We start from the raw sequence: 26813 nt of genomic DNA, 5'->3' as shown, positions 1-26813 counted from the left end.
TCCAGAACTGTGAGAGACACACGGGCACTGTTTGTAAGCCGCCCTGTCTGTGGTAGTCGGTCACTGGAGCCCTAACGGAATGAGGTAGACCCCCAGTCCCCACCTCCTGCAGTTGTCATCAGGTTACAACTTGCACCGCAGCCGAAGGGGCCGAAAATGTGGGCTCCGGGCCCAGGTATCCGGGATGCAAATCCCAGCCCTGCCCCTTGCTTGCTGTGTGACCTTGGGCGAATTACTTCACCTCTCTGTGCTTCCACATCCTCGTCTGTATAAAATGAGAATGTGCTCGTAAGGTTGTCGCAAAGATCACGGAAGAAAAGCCACACAAAGGACCTTGCTGAATGGTAAGTCTTCCAAGAGTGATTGTCGACTGCTAACCTAGTCAGCCTGTAATACTGGCCGCAGGCCAGGCCCCGAGCTGCCCTCTGCGATGTCTCACCCGGGGGGTGAAGACACGACGACCATCTATCCAAAGCTGGAATGGGAACACGGAGAGGAAGGGCTTCCTTCTGGCCCAGGGTCAGGAGAACCGTCCTTGTAGAAGGAACATTCAGGTCGGGCCTGACGCACCTGAGTGGCCGAGCCGGGCTGAGGAGTTAGGACGCAGAAGCCACGTTATTCCGAGTGTGGGCTCCGGGTTGGTGGGTTGCTTCCGAGGAAGACGCGACAAGACGACTTTACAAAATTGAAACGGGGGGTCTAGCTCACATTTCCCAAGAATCTCGTGAGATTTTCCCTTAAAGACTACGCCTGTGCCTCAAAGGCATCATTGGCCAGTACATGCGGACAAGTACCTCTCATTGCTTTTTTGGCTCTTTGTCCCTCACAGTCCCTGGAGTAGCCTTTCTCACGGGTAGTTCTGTGTCATGCTACTCGTAAAAATGTGCAACGGGTGCACCTCAGCTGTCCCCTTCCTGGGTCTGCACCCAGCAGAAATGCTTGCACCTGTTGGAGAAGGTTCTCAGCACTATTCATGACGCCCTAAATAGAAACAACCCAGATGCCCAGCAACTGTAGAATTGGATAGATGCATCATGGTTTATTAATACGCTAGAACATGCAAAACCCGCAGATTTTCATGCAAAATTAAAAAGGAAACACTGCATCCCGATAGACACAATACAAATGAATCTCACAGATACAGTTTTGAGTAGAAGAGGCCAGACACAAAGAGAATGATATCCTGCGAGATTCCAGATCTATATAAAATCCAAAACAGGCAACGCGCATCTGGGGCGATGAACAGGGGTGGGACGCGGGCACCCTCTTGGGGCGCAGTGACCCGGAGGACCCTCGTGGGGGAGCTTCCTGGGGGCAGTGGGCGTGTTCCGCTTCGTGATCTGGGGGCTGATCACACAGGTGTCCCAACTGTCGAAATTCACCAGGTCATTATTCACTTACATGTACGTATCTGTATGTTACGGAAAAGCTTAAAAAACAACAACAACGAATCAGTGGCTCAAAAGTGGTTCATCGAGGTGTAAAAAGACGTGCTGACAATCGGAAGGGAAATACCGCGACCTGGAAATACGCCGCGAGCGTGAGCAGCGCCCTCCGGTGACAGCCAGGAGGCGCCACTGGCTACACAAAGACAGGGTGGGGGAGGGGGACACTCGTCGGCCACAAGTTCCGCGCGGTCAACAGGCCTGTGCGGGCGACTTTCCTCCTCGTGGGGGCACAGTGAGGAAGGAAATGATGAGCGCGATGGCCGTGGCCCCGTCTTCGGCTGAGCCACAAAGACCCCGCGCTTTGCCCGCTGGAGGATTTGCGCTCCCCCGCGTGTCTGGAAGACGACTTGGGAGAGAACGTTTCCTTGTGGCGGCAGCGGGTGCTCCAGCCACGTCCACGGCCGCCGACATTCAGAGGCGGGGCGTGGGGCGGGTTGGGCCCCTCGGGTGTCCCGGGGCCATCCCTTTGGGGCCGACAACCCCAGCCCCGGGAACAAGTCCGGGGCTCTTTGGGAGACTGAGCTGTTGGAAAATCGGCTCCCTCACCAGCCGTCTGACCCTCAGTGATACCCGAGGGTTTTCTTTTCTGGTTGGGGGCACAGACGGGTGACCCATCAGGGCATAGGTTTTATTTTTATTTAAAATTTTGTTAACAGTTATTTATTTTTGAGAGACAGAAACAGAGCGTGAGCGGGGGAGGGGCAGAGAGAGGGGGAGACACAGAATCCGAAACAGGCTCCAGGCTCCGAGCTGTCAGCACAGAGCCCGACGCGGGGCTCGAACCCACAAACCCTGAGATCATGACCTGAGCCGGAGTCGGACATTTAACCGAATGAGCGACTCTGGCGCCCCAGGGCTTGTGTTTTCAAACAGTGTCCTTTGGCTCAGGTCACGATCTGGCATCTGACGGTTCCTGGGCTCCGTGGAGCTCTCTCCCTCCTCTCTCTGTCTCTCTCTCTCTCCGCCCCTCCCTGGCTCGGGCTCACTCTCAAAAACAAATAAACATTAAAAAAATGAAAAATAAAGTGAGATGGTGTCCAAATGCTCAGCAGACCCAAATGGGGGATTCTCTGCAAGTCAGCGGGACCAAAGTCGGGGTGCGGGGTGCGTGGCTGCCCCCCCCCCCCCCCGTGGGAAGGTTCACCGGTCCAGCCTGCGGGGGGGGAGAGCAAGAAAGGTGTTTGACGGGCCGTCCCTGCATTTTCCGGGTCCTGGTTGGAGCCGGTGCCCAGCACCAGTCACTTGCCACCACGGTCACCGCACACTAATTATGGGCTTGGGTTTTCTAATTTCACGGAATCAAATGAGAGGAGAGTCGCCCTGGGTGTGGCCCCCGACCCAGGGCTCGGCGAGTGACGCTGAGCTGGACGGATACAGCGTGGAGAGAGATTGAACATCAGATCAACCCTCTCGGTGATGGGAACGGTCACTGGGGACTTTTTGAAATAACACGTTTCAAGACAGTTCTGACAAAAAGCTTTTTCATCGTGTGAAAGGATGCTCGGCCTGACTCATCGGGAGGGGAAGGGACGTGGAGGCATGGTCAGATGCCACTTTTCACCTATCCCGTCGACAAAGACCACGGCCGGGGCACAGCTTCCGTCGGGAGGGCTGGGAGGTGGCGTTCTCCCACATCACACGGCGGGGCGCATGGGTCTGAGGGGGTCACCTGGCTGAAGGAATTAAAAGTAATTTCACAGATGCTTCCAGCCAGCGATCCCCCACCCGCTCTTTTTTTTTTTTTTTTATAATGTTTATTATTTTTGAGAGACAGAGAGACAGAGACAAGCAGGGAAGGGGCAGAGAGAGAGGGAGACGCAGAATCGGAAGCAGGCTCTGGGCTCTGAGCCATCAGCACAGAGCCTGATGCGGGGCTCGAACTCACGGACCGCGAGATCGTGACCTGAGCTGAAGTCGGACGCCCAACTGGCTGAGCCACCCAGGCGCCCCAAATGTTTATTTAATTTAGAGAGAGAGAGAGAGAGACAGAGAGAGTATGAGTTGGGGAGGGGCAGAGAGAGAGGGAGACGCAGAATCGGAAGCAGGCTCCGGGTTCTGAGCCGTCAACACAGAGCCCAATGCGGGGCTCGAACTCCCGAACCCTGAGATCATGACCTGAGCCATGACCTGACCCGAAGTCAGACGCCCAACCGACTGAGCCACCCAGGTGCCCCCCCCCACCCCCCCACCCCCACTCTTTTTAAAGGAATGCATTCAAGAGAGGAGACACGCAAACGTGGCCTGGCTGTAGCATGGTCCCTAACTGGGAAAAACTGGAAACAATCGTAGTGTCCAACCACAGGGGACTGATTTATTGAAATCACAGTCCACCCCTGTAAGGGAGTATTGCTTTTCACCGAAGAACAGGGGAATTCTGTGTCTGAGACTGTGGACCCCCCTCCAGCCAGGCATTCGCTCCCCTGCTCCACCCGCAGGGCCCCTTTTCAGGGTCAGCGGGGACGTCCAAGGTGCTAACCCCCAACAACTCTTCTCTGCTTCCGCCTGGTCCTCTCCGTCATCCCCAGCCGGGAACAGCGCAGTCCCCGCCTCCCTGGTCCCAGGCTCCCGCCCCCGCCCCCACAGTCCGTCCTCCCCGCAGCGGCCACCAGAGGGTGCCTGTGAGCACCTGAGTCAGGTCCCGCCCATAGCCCTCCAGGGCTCCCACCTCCCTGGGGTAGAAGCCCAAGGCCTCGGGCGCCTGGGTGGCTCCGTCAGTTGGGCATCCAACTCTCGATTTGGGCTCAGGTCATGATCTCACGGTTCGTGAGTTCGAGCCTTGCATTGGGGTCTGTGCTGATGGCGCCGAGCCCGCTTGGGATTCCCTCTCTCCTCCTCTCTGCCCCTCCCCTGCTTGTGCTCGCTCTCTCTCTCTCTCTCAAAAATAAACAAATAAAAATTTTTTCTTTAATTTACGCAAGTGTTCAACCCTCCGTATTTACACAAAATAGCTCCAGGATGGCTAGGCCGTGGGGACACGGCTTTTTCTAACTAGAGCGTCCTAGTGTCACGAGGTAATTTTGGTTTGGGCCTCGCCGTATCCAGTCAAAACACTCGTTTCAAAGCCCCATTTGTAGCCCAGCTGGCTTCCTGCGTGATCCTTTTCATCAGCTACCATTTGTGTGACATCGGAAGGTGACAGGAGAATCACAGCTCTTCTGAAGGGCGTGCCCCGAGAGGTCGCCCCTCACCCGGCTAGTCTCTCCCTTCCCTCGTCTCTTGAGACCCTTTCCCCACGGCCCCTGGAGGGAACCAGCCCCCGAGGCTGTCTGGAGCCCATCGACCCGCACCGGGACTCAAAGATCCGGCCTCCAGGCCCTGGGGCCAGCGTGGTGCTGCAAAGGGGACCGAGACCCTGTCCTTACACGCATGGGGCCCACAGTCAAGTAGGGGGACAGTCATGAGACCAGGCAGGGGTCACTCGGTCTGTGGGGGGGAAAGGACGCTGGAACGGCTTGACCGGGGCCCCCCAGATGCATGCCCACGCCCCACTTTCCGGTGCCTCTGACCTCATTTGGAAAAAGTGTCCTCGCAGATGCGGTTAAGGGTCTTGAGACGAGGACAGCATCGTGGGTTATGCAGGTGGGCCCTGAAGCCCAGGCTGACGGTCACAGGCCGATGCGATTTGGGGACAACAGAGCCGAAGTGTCCAGGGGCCAGTAGGGGCCACCGAGACGGGCCGGTGCCACAGAAATTACTTCCAAATACACTACATCCCACGCACACCTTGGGTGCTGTGTTTCTTTGTTTATTATTATTTTTTATTTTTTAAAGATTATTTTGAGAGAGCGCGCGCGCGGGGGTGCAAGGGCAGGATGAGAGGGAGAGGGAGACTTCCCGAGCAGGTTCCACGTTGTCAGCACAGAAGCCTGACGCGGGGCTTGAACCCACAAACCGTGACATCATGGCCGGAGCGGAAGTGACGCCCTGAGCGGAGGGGCCTTCGGTCAAAGTCTCTCTTTCCACTTCCGGAGGGGGTGGGGTGCGAACGGTGCAGGCGGCCTAACTGGGAGCCTTTGAGAGACAAGAGGGGCCTGGGGCCCGAGGGCTGGCCCCACGGGAGAACCAGGGGACATGCAGGCACAGCGGGGGCGTGGGGACTGCGGCCTCCGGCTCACCAGAGGTCTCCGTAAGGGGCCCGATACCGAGCGCGTCTGTCTTTGCAGGCAGGGTGAGCTCGGCCCCTGGAGGGCAAAAGCCACCATAGGTAACAACTAACCGGATGGGCGTGGCCTGTGCCAATAAAACTTTATTGACAAAAGACAAAAGCGGAAGGCCAGATTTGGCTCGAGGGCCATGGGTGGCAGAGGCCCGTCCCAGGACTATATACTCACACGCCGGGCACCTGTCCCCAGTCTTTCTGATAGGCTGTCCCTTGAGGGCTCAGATCCTTTTTTTTTTTTTTTTAACATTTGTATTTTTTGAGAGACAGACCCGGAGCGGGGGAGGGCACAGAGAGAGGAGACGCAGAATTGGAAGCAGGCTGTCGGCACAGAGCCCTATGCAGGGCTTGAACCCACAGACGTGAGATCATGACCTGAGCGGAAGTCGGATGCTCAACCAACCGAGCCACCCAGGCGCCCCAAGAGGGCTCAGATCCCTGAAACGTCACCTCCCAGACATCTGCTCTGAGAGGTCGCTGTGGCCACCAGCCGACCCTCTGTATTTGTGCCCCCCCATACCCCCCCCCCCCCCCCCCGCGTTCCTGAGCCCTAAACCCCAGAGAACCAGCAACTGTCTTTCCCTTCTCCTCGGGCTTCTCTCCGGGGCCCGGCCCAGCACCCGGGGCCCGGGCACCGGGCACCCCCACCGGCTGGGCACGGCCGTTCACCTGAGGGGTGCAAACGGCGGGCCCTCTGCAGCCAGACCGCCTGGGTCCGCGGCCCCCTCCTCGGGGCTGAGGACAGACAGAGGCCCCTGGAACAGGTGGGGAAACGGAGTCCTGGCTGGGGGCAGGGGCTCCCCAAAAAGGAGGATCCGAGAAGTGGGGTGAAGGTGGCGGTGGCAGGTGACTTTATCAAAGGAACTCGCTGTCCAGGACGCCACCACCTCGCGAGGACCCCCTTTGCCGGGGAGGAAAAACCGAGCACCCCATTTGGGGTCCCCCACGTCGCTGGCGGTTCGTCCCCAGCCCTGCACCAGCTCCTGGGGAGGGGGGTCCAGTCCCAGGTCCCCGTCTCGAGTGTCCCGTAAACATGTCACCTGCACGCCGGTCTCTCCCAAGGGCCCCCCTCCCCGCTCCCAGGCCCGTGTGTCCAGCTCCCCGTAAGTCCAAGCTGCTCTCCCTGCCCCTGGCCTGCCTCACCCCAGCCTGTGGCCAAACCACCTTCCAGATGCTCAGCGAGTCCCGTCAGCCCCGGTCTGCAGGCTCCTGCCCTCATCCACCCCCGCAGCCCGGCCTCCGCAGAGCGGCCACCAGAGGGCGCCCATGAGCACCAGAGGCAGGTCCCGCCTCCTCTGCCCACAGCCCTCTAGGGTCCCACCTCCCTGGGGTCAAAGCCCAGGTCCTCCGGAGGCCCACAAGGCTGTGCACGACCTGCCCCGTCCCCTCCCTGTCCTCCCGTCCCGCCCCACCCCACCTCGCTCACTCTGTCCCAGCCACACAGGCCCCCTCACCGCTCCTCCCATATGCCAGGCCAGGTCCTGCCCCGGGGCCTTTGCACGGACCATGCCCTCTGGCACTCTATCCTCCTTCAAGACTCCCTTTCCCCTGCTCTTTCTACCTCACCGGGTGAGCCGTACTTACCGGCTGCCCCGCCCAGTCCTGTTGGCTCCACCAAGGCGGGGGTCCGACCTGCTGCCTTGGTGCCACCCCGCCCCCCCAGGACCTGTTGGATTCGTGGCACATTCACAAAGCCTGGGGGCCCAGCCTCCTGCCAGGCCTGGGAGACCCCACAGCGTGGCACCCTCCTTGGCTCAGACGTCACTGGAACTGGGTCCTGATCACGAGGGCAGTGGGAGAAGGTGGCCACTGGCCCCAGACAAACAAGGGGTCAAAGACAGAATTTTTTTGTTTTTTAAACCTTTCTTTAAGTTTGTTTATTTTTGAGAGAGAGCGTGAGTGGGACAAGGACAGAGAGAGAGGGAGACCGAATCCGAAGCAGGCTCCAGGCTTCGCGCTGTCGGCACAGAGCCCCAGTGCGGGGCTCGGTCTCATGAACTGTGAGATCATGACCTGAGCTGAGATCGACACTGACTGAGCCACCCAGGCGCCCCCAGAGTTGTCCTTCGGGGGGGGGTGGGGGGAGCCTGCTGCCTCAGCCACCGCTGCCACCAGCCTGCCTGTGAGTGGAGCCCGACAGACTCTAGGAAGGGGTGTGGGGGGACGCAAGCCGCGGCCAGACGTCGGCCGGGAAGAACCACCCTCCACCAGGAAGCCCGGAGCGGGAACGAGGGGCCAGGCCGCCCCCCCACCCTCCTGGGGGCCCGCCCCCCACCCCGAAATGAAGACACCGCCAGCCAGGGAGCTCTGTTTCGCAGTGCTCACGAGCCTTTAATTCATTATGAACCTAGAGGCAGGGGAAATTAGGCAAAAATACAGCGCATCCTTAATCTTGGGTGGGAGCAAAATCAGGGCGGGTGGCTTTGTTTTTCGTTTTTGTACATAGACACGGGTATACGTTGGTGGGGAAATGTGCGTTTCCCCTTCGCGGAGCCGCGGCCTGTCTGCACGTCGCCCCAGACCCAGACCCAGACCTAGAGAGACCCCGCCTGGGTCTGGCCCACCCCTCCGCCCGAGGGCCAGCCCCCTTCCTCCTGTTCCCTTTACAATATAAATAGCATTTTCAAACTACATATGAACACAGTGCCGGCGCCCCGCGGGGCTGCCGCATGCAGAGGGGGACCCCCACATCCGGCGGGCTCCCCGCGGCACCTCCCGCCCCCGCCCCCTCCAGGGCACCTGCCCCCCGCCCCCACCAACGAAACGCAAGGTTCTCGGCTCATTTACATCTTTTCTGTTCTCCTTATATAGTTCTTTCTGGCCTGGCAACCAGCAGAACACTCTTTTTAATTTTTTTTTTTTTTTTTTTACACGAGCAGATTCTGCCGGCAATCCCTGGGCAGGACGGCAGGGGCCGCCGCGGTGGGCCAGGCTCCCGGGGGCAGGTGGGCGGGGGCCCAAAGCCCCTCACAAGCTCGCCTCGGAAACCCCGGTTCCTCCGTGCTGACATCAGCGTCCCCCAGACGCACAGACCCACGTCTCCCAAGCAAGACGCGGACGCCATTGGCCCCTCGGGGTCCAAGGCAGGCACCCCTGCGCCGGTGGGGCGGCGGCCAGGGCCTGGGGCCACGGGGTGGGGGTGGGGGTGGGGGGGGGGGAGGAGAGCTGGCTGGTTTCACATCCTCCCTCCCCAGACAGCCACGGATGTCACCCACGCTTGTCGGTGAACAGACGCCCGGCCACGCACACGGCCGGGAGGGGGACGCTCTGGGGACATGGAGCCTTTTGCAAACAGCGGAGGCCCCCGGCCGGCAGTGCAGTCACGAGGGGAAGAAGCAGGAGAGGGAACAAACCAGGAGAGAGCGTGTTTATTTCGTGAAGGCGCGCGTGGACCGGAAGGGGGCTCTGTGACCCCTGCAGCTGGTGGTCGCCCCCGGAGGGAGCAGGCAGGGCCGGCCGCCCAGACCTTCGCCAAGTCCCGGAGAGAGGAGGGACGGGCCGACGCCCGTCACCCTGTCACCGGCACCCTGCCTGGCCTCCCAGGTGCCACCGGGCCTCCCCGCATGCGGGGCACCTCCCTGCCGCTGGTGCGCAGACAAGCGAGGTTTTAAAACAATGACCAACAAACCAACAAGCCAACAAAAAACCCGAGATGCTTTTATCTCCCTCAGCGTATCTTGGTTCTGGAAAAAAAAGAACGTTTGTGTTTTGTTTTGTTTCGTGTTTAAAGCCACAAATCTAGAAAACAACTTTGGGGATTTTTTTTCCTTTTCTTTGTTTTCCTTTTTTTCCTCGTGTTTTTTTAAACAACAGGTATTTCTAGAAAGAGCCTCACAAAGGTCACGTATGTACAGAAGTCACAACCTCCAAGGCTGCTCAGGAGGCAGGCAAAGCAGTAGCACCTTTTCGAGAAGAGCTTACATGGTTTACGAATCTGAGTCGTGGGGGTGGCGCGAGTCCCCGGCCGGCCCCCCCAGAGCCCGCGTGGCCCTGCTCCCTGAGTCCGGGGGCCGCGTGCCGGCGTCCTGCTGGCTCCTGTCGCCGCAGAGCGGGGGCGGCCGCGCAGAGGTAGCCTCTCGGGGGCCGGGGAGGCGAGGACAGGAATTCACAGCAAGCAAACGCCAGGGCCGGCCGCCGCCTGCCTTGCTGGGCCGAGGGGTCGCCGGGTGGCCGGCTGTCCTAGAAGGGGGCCCCGGGCCGGCACTGCGCCCGCAAGAGGCTCTCCATGAACGCTAGGTAGTCCGGGTTCCGTCCTGAGTCCTCGGGGGCGCGTGGGGTGCCCACCCGCGGGCGCTTGGCGGCCTTCACCTCCTCTCCCGAGAAGGTGTTCTCCTGAGGTGCCCCCGTGCTGAGCGACTGCGGGAGACCAGACGGCACGGGGGTTAGCGTGGCAGCGGGGCGCCCCCAAATCCGTCTGTGGGAGCCTGACCCCTACGGTGACGGTATCGGGAGGAGGCCGTGTGAATGGGATCGGGGCCCATAAACAAAGAGGCCCACGGGAGCTCTCCCTCTCCCTCCTGCCACCAGAAGGGAGGCGTCTGTGACCTGGAGGCTGCTGTCCCCAGCCACCAAATCTGAGCCCACACGTTGGCCTCAGGACCATGACAGATGACGTCTGTGGTTGAAAATCCCAAGATGCCTCGTCACAGCAGCCCCTCGGGGGGCTCCGTGCGGGCACCCGGCTGAAGCACATGCCCGCGGCCTCCAGGCACGGTCCCTCAACCGGTGACCTTCTGGGAGTGACACCGGTCGCCAGGGACGGCTGCCCAGCGTTCCTGCCTCTGCGTGAGCCCCCGATCCCGTGTGCGAGCCATCCAGGCCCCCCTAGTCACGGGCCCCAGGGCCAGAGCCTGGGCTGTCCTCCCAGAGGGTGGCTGGGTGGCTGGGCTCCGTCTGGGCCCCCTGTGCTTCCCGGAGGGATCCTGGGGTCAGGTCGGCCGTGAGACCCACACCAGCTCTTACTTTGAGCTCATTCACCGATGGCCACAGCCCCCTGCTCGTCAAAACCTTGCCTTGGCATTAAAGACGGGAGAAACACAAATGCAAAGGGCCCGGGAGAAAAAGCCCCGTCACCATCCCTCGCTTCTGGGACTCATTGTTCCCTTTGAAAAGGGATGAGCTTTGGAGCAGCTCTGAGCTCAGGTTTTGTGTTCAGGCGGCCTGTGGCCGCTGTGCACCGAGCACAATGCCCCCCCCCCCCCCCCCCCCAGATTCACCTCCTCCTGGCTGGGCTGTTCCAGCCCTGCGACTAAGGACGAGGGGGAGGTCAAGGCCATTTGGACAGGCTGCTTCCACAAGGACCACTAACGGCTTCTGGGGGCCACGTCCCCACCCTGTTCTGCCACTTACCAGCCGTGACCGGACCCTCTTGGGGAGCTCCTCGTCCAGGGTGAAGATGTCCCCGCGCTTCACCATCAGCTGGGACCCGTCCTCGAACTCCACCTGCAAAGGGAGGCGGTTCTCAGCGGCGCCCCGCTGGCCAGCCCTGCCCTGGCGGCCTCCCCGCCCCCACTCCTCAAGTAGGAGCACCCAGAGAGGGAGGGGCGAGGGGTGTGCCACGGAGAGATCCAGGGGCTGGCGGACGCGAGAGAAAGCAAAACAGCCAAGGACGAGCGGCCGTCGACTTTGGTGGCTGGCACATGGGTGATCTTCTTCTAAGATTTCAAGCTGCTGAATAACTTCCCTTCCACAATCACGGAAAGAAACTCACAACCACCGCGATTAAAAAAAAATGTGGGGCGTGGGACTGTATGCTAAAAAATGCTTAAAACAGTAAATTTTATGTCTGTATGGCGTACCAGACATGTGGAGTCAGAAAGACAACTTGGGGGGAAAATATCGGACAAGCGGAGACCCCTCCCCGCTTAAAGGCCTAAGAAACCCTGAGCAATTTATGTCCCCAGCGGGAGCTGGCCACGGCCCATCCGTGGCTCCGTCCCTGCCCTGGCGAAGCAGGGGCCGGCTCACCTGATAGACGTGGCTCGTCACCGAGGAAATGAACCTGGCCTTGTACATGTTGCCATCCGCCCACCGAAGCTCCACAAACTCCCCCTCGGGTGGGGGTCCCAGCCGGACACAGTCCCTACTCTGCAAGGGAGGAAGGGGGCGGCAAGTGGGGCTTCAGCGCCTCCCACGCCTCCCACTGTCATCTGCCCCGGCCCTCGAGTGTGTGCACAGGAGGGGAGTGGCGTTCCGGGCCTGAACTCTCCCAGCAAGTGCGTGAGCACAGGCGGCCGACTCTGGAACTGACTGCTTCCCGCTCAGCCAGCGTCTGCACAACCCGGGGAGCCCTCCTGCGGTGGTGGGGCCAGGGGAGCACCGCAGGGGCCTAGCGGGCTTCCCGAGGACAGCCCCCCCCCCCACGTGCTCCCCCTTCCCCCCTCCGCCCTCCCCCCTCCCCGGCTTCCCGAGGACAGCCCCGCTCACGGTAATGCTCTCCGGGTAGAGGTTGTCGCTGTAGGACCCGTCGTCGAAGTTGACTTCGTAGAAGGTCTGCGTGCTGGTGCCGATGACCCGGCAGCGGTAATAGAGCCCGTTGCGGTTCTTGGTGATGACCATCTGGCCCAAGGACACGGCCCTCAGGAACTGGACCTGGGGGCGGCGGGGACAGGGCCTTGTCGGCGCGCAGGCGGCCGGCCGGGGGTGGGGGCGGGAGGGGGCGGGCGGGGCACTCACGGTGTGGCCCCCTGACTTGTGCTTGAAGCAGGTGATGGAGACAACGTAGGGCCAGTCGTCAGGCTCCATGAGGACCCCGGCGGCGTGGGCGCAGGTCACGTGGAAGGAGGTGGAACAGTGCTCACAGGAGCACTGAATGCAGGCTCCTGACACCTTCTTCATCCGCTTCCGGCAGTACACGCACTTCTGGGGGGACACAGGCCGAGGACATGGGGCTACGAGGCCCTTTCCGGGACCCCCGGGGCTGTCTCCCGGGAGCGACCCCCACCCCCCACCCCAGCCCCGGGCCAGGAACTCAGCAGCCCCCGGGGGCTGGCGTTTGTTGGGGGAAGCATTGTGGGAAAAGCCCGCAGAACTCTGCGTGGCCAGGGGTCTTGGCCGTGGTGGGTGGAGCCCCCCCCAGACCCAGCCAGTGGCTTTTCCTCCAGAAGCACTTGCGGATTCTCCTCCCCCCACTGTCTCTGCATAGCTGCCTGGGACACACGCACGCGCACGTCCCTCGGCCGGAGCAGGAGCGAGGCGCCCACCCCCGCCGCCCCGCGGACGGACCCCGAACACACGACGCGCAGGGAGGGAAGCAGACACGAGAGGCCACGCGGGATATGAGGCCACGCGAGCGGAACGTCCACAACAGGCTCATCCACGGACGGGAAGGGGGCTCGTGGGGGCCGGGGGGTGGGTGGGTTGACAGCTTATGGGGACGGGTTTCTTTCTGGGGAGGTGGAATGTTCTGGAACCAGATCATGGTGATGATTGCCTCAATCCGTGACCGTACTAAAAGTCACTCAACTGTACTTTAAAATGGGGAATTTTACCTTAATTTTGAGTATAAGGCACTGTGGAGCCGCCCCCTCCTCCTCCCGGAGGCTCTTCCCCAGGAGGGTCCGCCCCCGCAGGCCGGCCCTGCCCCCTCCCCGCCCCGAGGGCGGCCACTGTGAGCATTTCCTACACTTACTAAGTGGGCCTTTATCGCTCTGTAAACCGTGTTCAAAGGCCAGATAAGCCGCGCAGCACAGGGCACAGCAGGAGCACGCCCACCGCCGATCGATGGCAATGAGATCTCATTATTAAACTGTCAATACCTAATCCCGCCAGCCCGCGGGGCCGGGCGCACAACCACAGGCGGGGGCGCGTTAACCCTCCAGGACTGGGCCTCCTCCGCAGGGGTGGAAGGCGCAGGGAGCCAGGCCCCCACCTGCCGGCGGAGGCCCAGGAGGACCCAACAGCTGGGCTGGCACAGCACAACCCGTTTCAGCCCGTGGGTGGCGGGGCCCTCATCCCGAGCTCCCGCGTCGCAGAGAATGCAGGCCAGGCCCCCACCGCACTATTTGTCGGAGCCTCCGGTGCTGGGCGTCTGGGTCTCCCTGGGTGGAGGCTGTACGGAGGGGGTGCAGGGAGGGCGGACATCGTGCACAGCGGTGGTCTGGGGCAGCCGGGGTCACCGACGGGCGTGACGCTGGCCGTGGAGTCTGCTCTTGCCTGCAGACGCCCCCCATCGCCCCGTACCAAGTCCCCTGTGCTCAACCTGCCCCTCACGCCCACCCGCCAACCTGCTCTGGCAAAGGCCCACCCTCCCTCCGGCACCAGCACCGCCAGACGTCAGCGCCTCCCCTCAAAGCAGGGGTGATGAGAGGGCAGAGCCGGCTCAAACCGCCCGCCCCCCACCAGCCACGCCTGTACCACCCCCGTAGCTGATCACAAGCTGACTCGCTTGGAGTCTCCACCGGACCGCGAAGTCCCTCCAGGTCCCATCCCAGCCTGGTGACGGGGGTGAGCATGGGCGCAAACCTGGCGAGCCCGGGAGGGGGTCTGGGCTCAGGCCCCCGTAGGCATGGGGCCCGCCCCCACGAGCCAGGGCAGCCCCAGTGCCCGGGGCCAGAGGCCAGGGAGTCATAGGGACAGACAGATGGACAGATGACCAGGAGTGACCATCCCCGAGCCCGCGGCCAGCACGTGGCCCTGGGAAGGCGGGCGGGTGGCTGGACAAGCAGGAGTTAGCTGCCGGCTTCCTCACGAGGCTCCATTAGGCAGTACAAGTGAGCCTCATGTAGAAGGATTTTTAATTCATCGTTACAAGTACTGGTAATGAAGAGGCTGCAAGCTGGAAATGTCAGATGATCCATAAAGCGTCTGGGAGGGAGGATCTATCACGGGCGCCAAGCACGGCACCGTCACGTCCCCTGAATAATGAAGCCTTTTATACCCGCCTTCCCGGAGGAGCCCCCTGCGGCCACCCGGCCCTTTCCTAATCACCTGTCGGGACTCGGGTGGGGGCAGTGCTGGCTCCGTGACCAAGGCCCCCGCCCTCCCACACGGGCTCCCTCCTGCTGCCCCGTCAACCCGGCCGGGTGGCCCCACAGGACCCCCCCGGCAGGCCCAGAGCCCGCTTCCTCTGCCTTCTGCCCGCCTGCATTCCGGGGTGGGCCACACGGGTCCCCGGCGAAGCCGCCCGCGAACTCACGGCCACGATGAGCCTGACGGCGGGAGCTTACGCACAGTCAGGCCCCGTGAACGCTCACCACACAGGAGGCCACGGGCGGCCCAGCCGACGGAGGGGAAAGCTGAGGTACAGAGAGGTCAGCGACCTGTCTAGTCACAGGGCTGGCCGGTGGCCTGCTCATCGTCCCGCTCCGTCCGCTGCCCCACAGGCTCCCCCAGGGGCGACCGTCCTCATCGGTGCGCAGAGGAGGCGTGAGCCCCTCGAGGCCACAGTCCACCGGAGGACAGCGGAGGATGGCGATGGAAAGCGCGACGCGCGTCAAGAGGGGCCTAGTTACGGGATTCCTGCAACTCGGTAGCAAAACAGCAATCCGATTCAAAAATGAGCAAAGGACCCGAATAGGTATTTTTCCAGAGCGGACGTCCGGATGGCCAACAGGTACGTGCAAAGGCGCTCCACGTCACTCATCGTCAGGGAAACGCAAATCAAAACCACGAGATCCCAGCTCACGCCTGTTCCAATGGCTCCTACCGAACGGGTGAGTGTAGGCGCGCAGGCGGAGGGAAGGGAGCCCTCGTGCGCTGCTGGTGGGAACGCAAACCGGGGCAGCTGCCGTGGAAGACAGTATGGAGGCTCCTCAAACAATTAGAAGTAGGGGATGCTGAGGGGCTCAGTCTCTTAAGCGTCCGACTTCGGCTCAGGTCAGGATCTCACGGTTCGTGAGTTCGAGCCCCGCCTCGGGCTCTGTGCCGACAGCTCGGAGCGTGGAACCCGCTTCAGAGTCTGTCTCCCTCCTTCTCTGCCCCTCCCACACGCTCTCTCAAAAATAAGTAAACATTGAAAAAATATAACTAAGAAAAAAATTTTTTTTCATTAAAAATAGAACCGCCAGGGGTGCCTGGCCGGCTCAGTCAGTAGGGCATCTGACTCCCTGCGTGGGGTTGTTGTGTTTGACCCCCACGCTGGGTGTAGACATTACTTAAAACATTAAAAAAAAAAAAAATACAGCCACCATACGATCCCGTAAATTCCACTACAGGGGTATTTACCCAAGAGCACTGAACACGTGATTTCAGAGGGGTATCTGCACCCCCGTGTTCAGGGCCATGGCCGTGACCCAGAAACAGCCCAGGTGCCCGTTAATGGAGGATGCACTGCGGGGATGTGACGTAGCCACAGAGAGAGGCAAACCCTGCCATCTGCAGCCACACAGACAGACCTGGAGAACACTGTGCTCGGTGACAGAAAGCGGACACAGGACACGTCCTGCGTGACCCCACTCGCAAACTCTGACAGGCGGACAGCAGAGCGGTGGTGGCCGGGGTAGGGGAGGGGGGGCGTGTACGTTCGGTGCGCGAAGCTCAGTCCTGGAGGACAAGGGAGCCGCCCGCACCGCCAGACCGTGCACTGGACAGTCTGTCAGGGGCGCAGAGCCCGAGGGAAGTAATCGGAGGAGACGGGGGCAGGCTGTGCGGCGCCCCCTTGTGCGGGACGGCAAGCACAGGGCTGCTAGATTGTGCAGAGACCGCGTCTCTGCACACAGACCGCAGAAGCCAGGGGCCTGCTGCGCCTTTAAGAGCAAACAGGTTTGGCCAAACTGCAATGGGCGTCTGCGCCCCCTGCGCCCACAGGGCCAGGACCCCAGGGGACGTACCAGCTTCCACCGCTGCTCGGGGATGGCGCTGATGTCCACAGGGTGGCGCTCCATCACGTTCAGGAAGCGCACTTCGGGGACCGCGATGGCACAGATCACGTGGATCCACCTGGTTGCGGGGAGGCTGGCGTCAGGGCGCACAGGCGATCCGCCCCTGCTGGCACGACCACCGCCCACCCCTGCGCCCCGCGTGGCCACCGGCCGGTCGGGGCTTACAGGATCTTCAGGGGCAGTCTGGGCACGCTCGGTCCTCCCGGCCCCCCACCCCCAGGGGGAGCCCCCGGCCACCCACCTGCGGTCGGTGGTCATCTGCAGGGCTCCACCCCGGAGGTTACAAAGGCAGCACTCCTGCGGGAACCAGACAGCCCGGTGGTGAGGTGGTGAGGGGGCAGGGCCACCACCTCGCCGCCCTGGGGCCGGTCCCACCCCTGCCCGCAGTCCTGATGTTTCCGACTGACTAGGCCACCCAAGGTCACCCTGGGGATCAGGCCGGGGCCGGGTCCCCAACTGACTAGGCCGCCCAAGGTCACCCTGGGGATCAGGCCGGGCCGGGTCCCACAGGCCTCGCGGCTTTCAGAGCACCACCCAGCCGCGGGGGTGAGTTACCGCAGTCCAGGCGTGGGCCGTGCACCGGGAACACGTCCAGCCCTCGTTGACCAGCTCAGGGCGGATGCCGTAGCAACCTGCAAACAAGCGAGGGTGGGGGGACCGCTGAGCCGGGCGGCATCTGTCGCCAGGACGCCCGCTGCAGCTGATGGGGCCTTCTGGAATTCGGCAGCGGCATTTAGGGCAATTGCTCTCCCCACCCTCCCTCCTGAAACCAGGCCACTGCGCACAGCGGGACGGTCTAGAAATGGCTTGTTTGAAACAAGTAGGGGAAAGGAGAGCGAGGCCCCCTGCTGGGGCTGCTCAGCCGAGAGCGGCCCTCGCTGTCTCCAGTCTCCAGTCACATCTAAAAGGCCCAGGCTCTGCAGGCCAGGGGAGGCTGGGAAGCCTGAAAAGTGACCAAGCAGTTGTACGCCACGCAAAGTGGGCCTCGTGGATGCCAGAGTCCAGACGGCAGAGCGGGGCGGGCCGGGCCCTGTGTTCAGGCAAAATCACTACTCAGGAAGCAGAAGTTGGGAGGCTCTGGGTTACCCAGATGGTTCGCTTAGGACCTTGGCCCTGGTTTAGAAACGGGCAGGCAGCAGGGGCGGGGGCGGGGGGGTGGGGGTGGTGGAGTCAAGAGGTCACGCCCCAGAGCGAGGGCTCTTCTGCCCTACCCCCGGGGTCGCCATCCGGCAGTACCAGGGGACCTCAGCCACCAGGCCACAGAACTGTAGTGTTCTGCTGTGTCCCCACAGAGGCTCTGAGGGACAGCAAAGTATTCCTCCTGGAGGAAGAGGGGGCCCCACCTCCCTCCAGTGCCTGGTCTCGGGGGTTATGCTGGGCCTTCCGCCTCCCAGGCTTGTCCCGGAAGCTAGACTCAGGCCCCTCCAGAGGGCGGGCTCAGCCTGGGCCTATGCTCCTAGCAGGAGACAAAACGAGCTCTGGGCAGGACTCCGCAGGGCAGGCCCTGAAATGAAACAGCTCCGGAAAAGCTTCCTTCCCTTGCCGGGAGCTCGGGCTCGCGTTTGCTGCCCCTAACACCGGAGAAAGGGGCACACACCCATTTTCTTGTCTCGGGCTGAGTCGGGCCCTCAGGGTTCGGGAGGGGGGCCGGTCACCGACGGCAGGGACAGATCAGATCCCCTGGACCATCTGTAGATCTCAGGCCTCGGTGGAACCGTCCGAACTGGCCAGGGGGGAGGCCGCCCCGTGACGCCAGGTCGTGCGGAAGGCCCAAGACGGCAGCCCAGAGGAAGGGGGCCCGCTGGCTCCGCAGACCTAACCGGGTGGGGGTGGGGGGGCCCAAGCCACAGGTGCCACAGCTGTCCTCCCACGGGCCGGCGTCCGGGCCCAGGACTCACTGGCATGAACCTGCAGGCAGCACTTGGCGCAGGCGATCAGCAGGCTGGTCCCGTCGTCGCCGATGTAGGAGTTGGCGGGAAGGGGCTCCGTGTTCTCACCGCCGGACGTGAAGCACATCTCGGGGATCAACGGCCGTGTCTTCTGGCCACTTTTGGAAGGGGGAGCCACCGAGGGACCCTCCCCGAGAGAGGCCTGGGGAGCCTCCTTCTCGGTCTGTAGGGACTGCAGGAATAGGTCGCCGCCTTCAGCGGGGAGCCCACACGGGGCAGCACACCGGGCCGGGCGCCGTGGCCCTCCCCGACTCTGCCCCGTGCCCCCGCCTCTCGTGGCCTCGTCCTCCAGACACCCCGCGGGCTGCTTCTCACTGTCCCCCGGAAGCTGCCCTGCCCCCCCCCCCCCCCCGCCAGCCCTCGACCCTGAGGCAAGAGCCCTCAAGAGATCCTCCTCAAACACAGTGAGTCCCTGTCCTGCCCCCACAGAAAACCCTCCCAAGTCAGGGTCATAAGACACTGTCCTGCCACCCTCACTCCCCACCCCAGCTGCCCCTCGACTCCTCTACTCTAACCAGCCCCCGGGCTCTGCCTCCAACACCATCCTGCCCCAGGGCCTTTGCGAGCGCCATTCCTGCTGCCAGGAACCTTCAGATTTCTGCTCACTTACGCTTGGGAGCCTAGCCCACCCGCAAGACCGGCGGCCTCCAGCCCTTCACGCCTGCTCTGTCTGTCCACATGGCCCTGTGACTGAACCTCTGTGAGGTGTTCCCCCTACTTCTGACATATGTCCCGTAAAGGCTGTAGCCCAGATCCCGTCCCATGAACAGACTGTTACGAAAACACCCTGTCTGTGGCACCCCGGCCCGGCAGCCCCCAGCCGGTCTCAGGAGTAGCAGGACTCTGCACTGCTCCTGACCTGGGAGGGAGGAGCCCCGCTGGAGGCACCGTGCCTGGCACAGGCTTTCCTCACCCTCGTGAGACAAGCTAGCCCCGGCCCCCATCTACAAGGGCTCTGACCGGAACCGTGGGCACAATGAACGATAGCTACTGGACTGCAGAGTCCCCAGCGCCCCGACAACCAGCGGCGTTAAGAGGGACGCGCCTGGAGAAGTTGTCTATGTCAAGTTCTGCAAACACTGAATCTGTGTAGAAACAGCGCCCCGGGCAGCGCTGGGCCGCAGGGCCCTTAAGACAAGTGCGCTGCCCTGGGCCCGGGGCCCAGAGCTCGGGTAGCCCGGCTGACTCAAGGGAAGCGATGGGTGCCAGGCCAGGAGCCAGGGACCCAAAGTCAACTCGGCCCGGGTCCCACCCTCCAGGGACTCCCAGTCCAGGGGCCGATGAACACAGAGAGTGGGAGCGAGGGCGGGTGAGCCTGGGGTGCGGGGTGCCCGGGGACAGCAGGTGCAGGAGGGCTTAGGAAAGAGGAAGCAGCTCAGCAGACTCAGGGATGAACAGAAACCTGTCTGGCAAGGCAGGGGGCCGGGTAGGTGGGCGGGTGGGAGAGACCTCGGGGGTCAGCTGTGCGCACGGCAGGGGACAGATGTCACAGCAGAGGAAGGCCGTGCGCGCCCCATGCAGAGGCTGGTGGAGCTTCCGGCCAGGGAGCCCGTGGCTAGAGTGGCCTCCAGAACGTGTGCCACGGCCTCGGGCAGGGCTCCTGCCAGGGCTGTTGAGGGAGGAAAGAGCTGGAAGGCAGGTCAGGGTGTGGGGGAGGGGCCACGGGGAGAAACAGCGGTGAAGCAGCAAACAGGGCAGGGCCGGGTGGCCGATGGCTGGGAAATACAGGACAGAGCGGGGCCCAGCCAGGAGTGAGTGTAGGACAGGAGCGTCGGGCTCAGTGGAGACCGCCTGGGGCTCCTCACAGCCCTGCTGGGTGACACGGGGTGTCCTGCCTCTCGGCCTCTCGGCTCAGAGGCCTGACCGGTCAGGGCCCGGCTCCGTGCCGCCCCTGGCCCCTGAGGGACAGCTGAGGCCGGCCACCTGCTGATGGCCACCCGCACGCCCCCCTGCCAGGCCCCGCTCCCTCCACCGGCTGCCCCGTTTTTGTGCCGTCGATCAGTCACTCTCTGGTAAAGCTCAGAGGCCGGGCTCCCCCCTTCTCCCCGCAGCCTTTCCAAGGGCTTCACGCGGCCCCAAATGCCGACAGCTTCTGCCGCTCCCTCGGCGGCTGTCCCGCACCCCCCTGGGCCGCCCGCCGGGCGGCTCCAAACTGCTCCCACAGCCAGCGGCCCCTTGGTCTCCACCACCCTCCCCGGAGCTCCCTCACCTGGGTGTAAGGGTAGAAGAGAGTGCAGATGGCACAGTAGGGCTCGGTCAGGGCGGCCGCCGCGTTGAACTTCCTCTCGGCCTGGAAACCGGCAGCCTTGTTCTTCCACTGCAGGGAGAGCAAAGACCTCAAGGCCTCGGGGCCACTCATGTCCTCCTCCCCGGAGAAAGGGAAGGCTTCTAGAGGAAAACAGGAGGGCGGGAGGGGACGGAGAGAAACCTGGGCATGGCTGGAGGCCCAGAGGAACCCGTCCCCACCCTGCGGGCACTTCGCTGCGGGGAGCCCCGGGGGTGACCGGCCCCCACTTCCTTGGCGGCCTTGGCGGGTCTGGCGCGGACTCCCCGAGCTCAGCCGCACCGAGAGAGGCACGCGGGGGGGACCGAGGAAGAGTGGCGTCACTCCCCCGCTCCGGTGACCCCGTGCCACTACCAAGACGGAGGCTGCAAACAGCCGTCCCTCCCACCTCGCCTGTCACCTGTCACGCCTGCTCTGCTCTCGCTAGCAGCCAGCCACGCCCCAATCCCCCCCGCCCCATGGCCCACTGCCTCGCTTCCTGGGGACCCAGGGCTGAGCCCCCCGATGCTCCACAGGAGCCCTCCCCGAGAAGCGGGTGCTCATTCCCCAGGCCCCAAACCTCACAACAGCTGGGCCGGCAAGGCATGGTGGGAAGAGAACGCAGACAGGAGCCTGGAGGTCTGGGCCTGGGCCTCGAGCCTCAATGAGAGTGAGGAGGAGGTCAGTGCAGACCCCCAAGATGCACTTGTGAGTCTCCTACGGCCCGGGGCGGGGGGTGGGGGGGCTGGGCCTGACTCACGGGCCAAGACTGCTCTGCCTGGGGACACGGAGACCCCAAGCAGGCCCAGGCACCCCGCCGGTGACGAGAGCTGCTGGCCTCCTTCTGTCGCCAAAGAGCCCAGGCCCAGACGGTCTCACAAGAAAGCGCCAGAAGGGCTGGTGGGGGAGGCCTTGGAGGCACTTTCTGGAAAGGTGACGCTACAGTCTTTCGGACAGTAAGGCCACGTCTGGCCCCCCTGTGAGCTTCCCTTGCCCTTGGGGGCCCTGGCCCTGCGGTCCCAGGTGCTTCCAGAGCCCCTCCTCCCCCCGGCCCTCAGATCAGATGGGGAAACGGAAGGAGCCGCCCAGACGACTGGGCACAAATTCCACATAAAAAAAGGCCGACACTGAGGATGAAAACCTGGCTTAGCGGGATTTCTGCCGGAGGCCTCAACCCTGGCTCTTGGCTCTTGGCTCCCCAGGTTTGTTCCAATCTCCCTACAGTGGCCTGGCCACAGGACAGGTCATGGTGTGACTCTGGGGACAGCTGCCCCCCCCGCTCCCCCCACCCTGACGTCGGCGTGGCACTGCTCCTACGGGCACAGCCCTAACCCTAACGGCAGAGTCATTTCTCAACCCCCGACATGGGGGGGGGGGGGGGTGCGGCCGACGCGGGGCCAAGTCCCGCTTGCTCGCTTGCTGGCCTGCTCTGCAAATGTTCCAGAGGCACGGTCCTTGCCCACCTGGGGGCTGCACAGGCCACGGGAGCGGGGGCAGGGGCGGGGACAGCCCCCCCAGGCCTGGGGGAAGGAGCCTCTGGCAGGAACAGCACCTGCTCGGCTCTCACGAGAGCAGGTGTGCGGCTCAGTAAAACCACAGGCAAAACGCGCCACATCAGCAGTAACCCAGCCTCGGCATTCCCAGCACCCGCCACGGGCTCAGCACCACGGGCACGCTCCGTGGGCACTGGCTCCGTGCGCCTTCCCGGCAGAATGCCCCACGGGGCCGGCAGCCCTCAGTTTACAGATGGGGAGACTGAGTTATAGAAACGTTAAGTGTGGGCTGTGGTTGGAGCCCCAGGACCTGCGCCCTGCCCCTCCTAGGCCACGTTGTGCGTTTCAGGCCCTGGCCCCGGCACAAAGCGCGCACCCCAAGGTGGGAAACAGCGAACGGGGGTGGTGGCAAGGCCTTGGGGTGGTCAGGCCGGACTGTGGGGGGCACTGCAGGAGGAGCGGGGGCTACTCAGTCCAACATTCCGTGCAGGGGTGGGGGTCTGGGGGCCCGACCTCGGTCGGTGGTGGGGCAGGCAGCGGAGGGAGGCCAGGGCACGGGCCACCGGGGGAACAGGCGTCCTCGCTCACCCTCGTCACTCGAGGCCTCCTGCTTGACCACGGTCAGCGGGGAGCGGGTGGGTGGCTTGCCCAGGGGGTGGCGTCTGCTTTTCTTGATTTCCATCTTCAATTTGGAAAATGTGGACGGTGCCTGAAACGCAGAACAAGAAGCATCTGGGGAGGGCATGGCTCTGACACCCAGAGCAGAGCCCGGCCTCCCAGGGCAGAGGGGACGGCCTGGCTTCCGCAGCAGGCCGGAGTCCCCAGCCGTGGGATCAAGGCCCCAGGAAGGGCTGGCCGGGAGCTACCGTGGTTCCTCTGGGATGCACCGAGGGGGCTGGTTCAGGCGAGCAGGGCCGTGGTGGGAGCACCGGGCAGGTGGGAGCCCCAGGGACCTCCGCGGACACCCTCCTACCTGCACCTCGCCGGCTCTGCTATCCTCCTCGGGACCTGTCAGCTCCATGGGGGCCGCCTGTTCCTTCCAGGTGGGGCCCCTCTGGGCAAAGTGCTCAAAGGCCTGCTGGCAGGACACGCGGCCCTTGTCACACAGCGTGCTGGGCCGCGGCATCACATACAGCATGGGGATGATGGGGCGTGGCTTCACCTCTGGCTCCTCGCCAGGTGCCTCGGGGGGCACGACGTTGAGAGGCGGTGGGGGGGGGTTCTCCTCGGCTGGCGCGGGGCCCGGGGCCAGCGCTGGGGACTCCAGCAGGGGTGGCAGCCTGGGTGCCTCCTCGGCGGGGAACTGGGCGGGTGGGGGCGGCGGCAGCTGGGGCAAGAGGGCGTGGTGGGGGTGCAGGGGACCATAGCTCTTTTTCTTCCTGTCGCTCTTGGCCTTGGCTGGCCGCAGCTTGCCCCTTCCGTCTTCTGTGGGGAAAGAGGAAAAGACAGGTCGGTGCCAAGGCCAGCAGCCACACACCCTCCTGCGAGTCCCCCAGAGAAGAGCCACATTGTGGTTCGGACTCTTGCAAAGCGGGGTGGGGGTGGGGGACTGCTCCAAATGTCATCAAGGAGCGGGACGGACGCAAGGCAGTACCCAGGTTTTGTAGATTTCTACACGTAAAGCATACGTCCTGTGGAATCTGTTTTAAAGCGAAACCTCAAACCCCAAACCGTGAAAAGTGGTCGCTTGAGCAGAACTGGAGAGCCTGCTGGGCCTGGAGGGCCACCCCCGAGGGCCGGTGCTGGGGGATCTCCGGCAGGTGGCAGGGCGGGAGGCAGGCCAGGGGTGTCTTCAGTGGTGTTTTAACCGGGGGCCAGCACATCAGAGAAAACTGAACGGATGTCTGGTGGAATCACGGTCCCCAAAGATGCCCGCGTCCTGCGAATGTGGAGCCTGACGTGGCGGGAGACTGCGGAGGGGTTAACGATCGCAGGACAAGGTCTGGATGGGCCCAGCGTACTAACAGGGATCCTTAGAAGCCCAGGATCTTTCCCAGCTGTGGCCGGAGGCAGAGGGACCCGCGGAAGAAGGGTCAAAGACACCCTGGCCCGCTGGCTTTGATGATGGAGGAGGGGCCCCAAGCCAAGGATGCGGTGCCTCCAGAAACGGGGAGAGGCGGGGAACAAACACACTCTCCCCCGGAGACCCGGGCAGGGGCCAGCTCTGCCTCGTTTCAGCCCCGTGCGACCCGGGCCAGCTGCTGCCCTCCTGGTGCCAGAACGTACGTGTGAGTCTGAGATCACAGTCGTGGAAGCCACAGGGAACTCTGTAGGTCGTGACCCCCGTGAGGCCCGCCGTGCTCAGGATGAGGCATCGGGGACCCCTGCCCTCAAGGACATAACCAGCCTGGTGGCCCACTGGAGCACGGAGCCCACAGCACAGTGAGCCCTGGAACCCCCGGGCCTTGCCTGCCCCAATGGAGAATGGGCACACTCGCTCAGGCCCTCGTCTGCATGTCCCAGGTCCCCAGGGGCAAGATGTCACAGGAGCAGTGACGGCAGAGGCTGCCTGGCCTGCCTAGGCCCGAGGGCCTCCTGGGGAACCCGGGAGGAGCTGGTCGCCCTGCTGAGGGTACCTACGGTCTGGGTCTCCCTGAACCGGCCCTGGGGAAAATAAGGATACGCCGGGGGCCAGGGCTCCCTCCCTCTCCAAGAAAGCAGCCACCAAGGTGAAGCACCTGCGTTCTGGTTTGCGACAGGGCCCCGTTTCACCTCTTGCCGCAGAAACCCATCTACGTGACCTTGAAAGAGGTGAGGCTCCCAAGGGGAGGGTATTTCACGTCACCCTTGACCTGTGCCGACCCAGGAAGCCGGCAAGCATGGGCGTCCCATCCTGCAGACAGCCAGCCCCAACTGCTGGGACGGAGCCAAACTGCCGACTCGCCCCCCCACCAACACCCCACGGCCTCTGGGAGCAGTGGAGGCTCCAGGCCAGGCCCCCTCCCCTCTCCTCCCCTCTCCTCCCCACTGCTCCCCATCTGCAGGCCACAGTCCTGCCCTGGATGCAGGGATGGCCCGAGGCCTGAGCACTCCGAGGGCCTCCGTGGGACTCCTCCCCCTCCCCGTGCCACCGCCCCCCCTGCAGGAGCCCCGACTGCTCCCGAGGCCCCCCTCCTGCCTGCGCCTCATGAATAGTTATCTGGCTGAGGAAAGCACATAATAGACGTTCTCTGCTCTGCAGACAAAACCATTTCTCCCCTACAGACGCGGGGCTTGGATGGCTATGAAAGGTCGCCCGTGGAGGTGGGAGAGAAGCGTCTGGGGTGGAGGCTGGGGGGGGGGGTGGGAAACGTGGAGGTGCAGGGAGAGGAGGTGGAGAGACAGTGTGGGAGGGAAGAGGCTCGAGGTGGGGAAGAGACGTCGGGGGGTGGGGGAGAGGCGTGGGGGGCAAGCCACGTGGCTGGGGGGGGGAGCCCGAGCAGGGACAGACGTGGGGAAGCCGTGGCAGGGGTGGGGAGACGCAGAGGAGGGGACGTGCCGGGGGCAGGGACACACTTGGCGGGGGGTGACCCAGGGCCCCAGGGGCGAGCGGCGAGGCAGGTCGGGGCTGCACCGGCCCTGCTGCTTCTGCTGATCTACAGAAAGGGCGACGAGGCTGTCCTCCTTGTGGAAGACGCGCTTTCTGATAAACGGCTCTGTTCTCTAAGGAAGCGCGACACTCCCACCCTGACGGTGCAAACCTACCGAACGGAAACCCAGCCGAGTTCTCCCCAGCCGGAGGACAGTGGGACCCACTTACTGTCTCTTTACTGTCAAGCAAGAGGCCCTTACTGTCCAAGAAGAACACACCGGGCCTCTTCCCATCTTGCAGGCTCTAGGAAACTGAGTGGGGACACACCCAGGGGACGAGCCTGTGGCCAGGAAGGACACGTGGGTGCTCAGGGCTCTGTCCTTGCCGGGGGGACCGTGTCAAGCCCCTCACCTGCCTGGGCCTGAGGGAACCCTGACACGGAGCAGGGGACAGTCACAGGGGCGGGGCTGAGGGTCCTGGCCAGGGATCTCCCCCGCATGTGAGCCCGTCCCCTCCCTCGAGAATGGCAGGGACCACCCCCCACCACCACCCCAAGCTGAGGACGTCCCAGCACCTCACGTGCCACGGTAAGTCACAGCCAAGAACCCCCCACCTTCAGATCTGAAAGGCCTGCCTGGTTGGGGAGCTCACGGCTGGGGCACCGAAGTTCCCCAAGCGGAGCGCGCCAGAGTTCCCGGAGGGTCTGGGCCCCTAAGCTCAGCAGCGCTGCCCGCTGCCCGAGCCCCTGGGCTGTGAGGCCCTGAGAGGCCAGGCCCCGGGGTCTAGAGCCAGCCTGGCCCTCAGGGTAGGGTCCCTCGGGGCACGCTGTACCCGGGAGGAGGGACAGCTCGATGGTGGGACAGGCGCCGCCCCCGCTGTGAGAAGGCACAGCGGCCATACTAACTAGCCACAGGCGGGGCGAGCTCCCCTGAGATGACCATGACCCTCCAGGAGGAGGGAGCCCCTGATGGCCCAGCCAACCGGGGCGGACACGGGCTGCCTTCCTACCTCGCTCGCGCTCGGGACCTGGGGGTCCTGGCCCCACAGGGCGAGGCTCTTCCTGCACCGCCTGTCCCGGCCCCTCCCAGCCCTGAGGAGGCTTCCTCCCGGGGACACTGAATCCCGCCCGTCCGGAGTGCGCAGGGCCCCCTCCTCTCCTGCCCTCCGCCT

The 26813-nt window shown here is 63.5% G+C and overlaps 1 protein-coding gene across 13 annotated transcripts in view; it reads right to left on the bottom strand.

The window, feature by feature from the left end:
• Positions 1-7913: 7913 nt before the first annotated feature.
• Positions 7914-26813, bottom strand: part of KDM4B (lysine demethylase 4B) — a 132073-nt gene continuing 113173 nt past the window's right edge. For 7 of the 13 annotated variants that reach the window (XM_060629937.3, XM_078443560.2, XM_060629934.3 and 4 more), the window contains 11 exons: positions 23106-23557; positions 22721-22841; positions 20586-20764; positions 18326-18548; positions 16983-17059; positions 16669-16724; positions 16377-16485; positions 12034-12468; positions 11575-11694; positions 10957-11049; positions 7914-9963 (listed from right to left, as the gene is read on the bottom strand). In XM_060629937.3, coding sequence (XP_060485920.1) covers positions 9787-9963; positions 10957-11049; positions 11575-11694; positions 12034-12468; positions 16377-16485; positions 16669-16724; positions 16983-17059; positions 18326-18548; positions 20586-20764; positions 22721-22841; positions 23106-23557 — 2042 coding nt within the window. In that variant the 3' untranslated portion in view covers positions 7914-9786. Of the gene's footprint in view, positions 9964-10956; positions 11050-11574; positions 11695-12033; positions 12469-16376; positions 16486-16668; positions 16725-16982; positions 17060-18325; positions 18549-20585; positions 20765-22720; positions 22842-23105; positions 23558-23803; positions 24043-26813 lie in introns of those variants that run through there. The other 6 variants (XM_078443557.2, XM_078443561.2, XM_078443558.2 and 3 more) reach the window with 5 other exon arrangements.

This window comes from Panthera onca, chromosome A2, assembly GCF_046562875.1.
Source record: "Panthera onca isolate mPanOnc1 chromosome A2, mPanOnc1 haplotype 2, whole genome shotgun sequence".
NCBI lineage: Eukaryota > Metazoa > Chordata > Mammalia > Carnivora > Felidae > Panthera > Panthera onca.
Note: the sequence above shows the minus strand (reverse complement) of the source record. Positions and strands in the feature narration are given on the sequence as shown.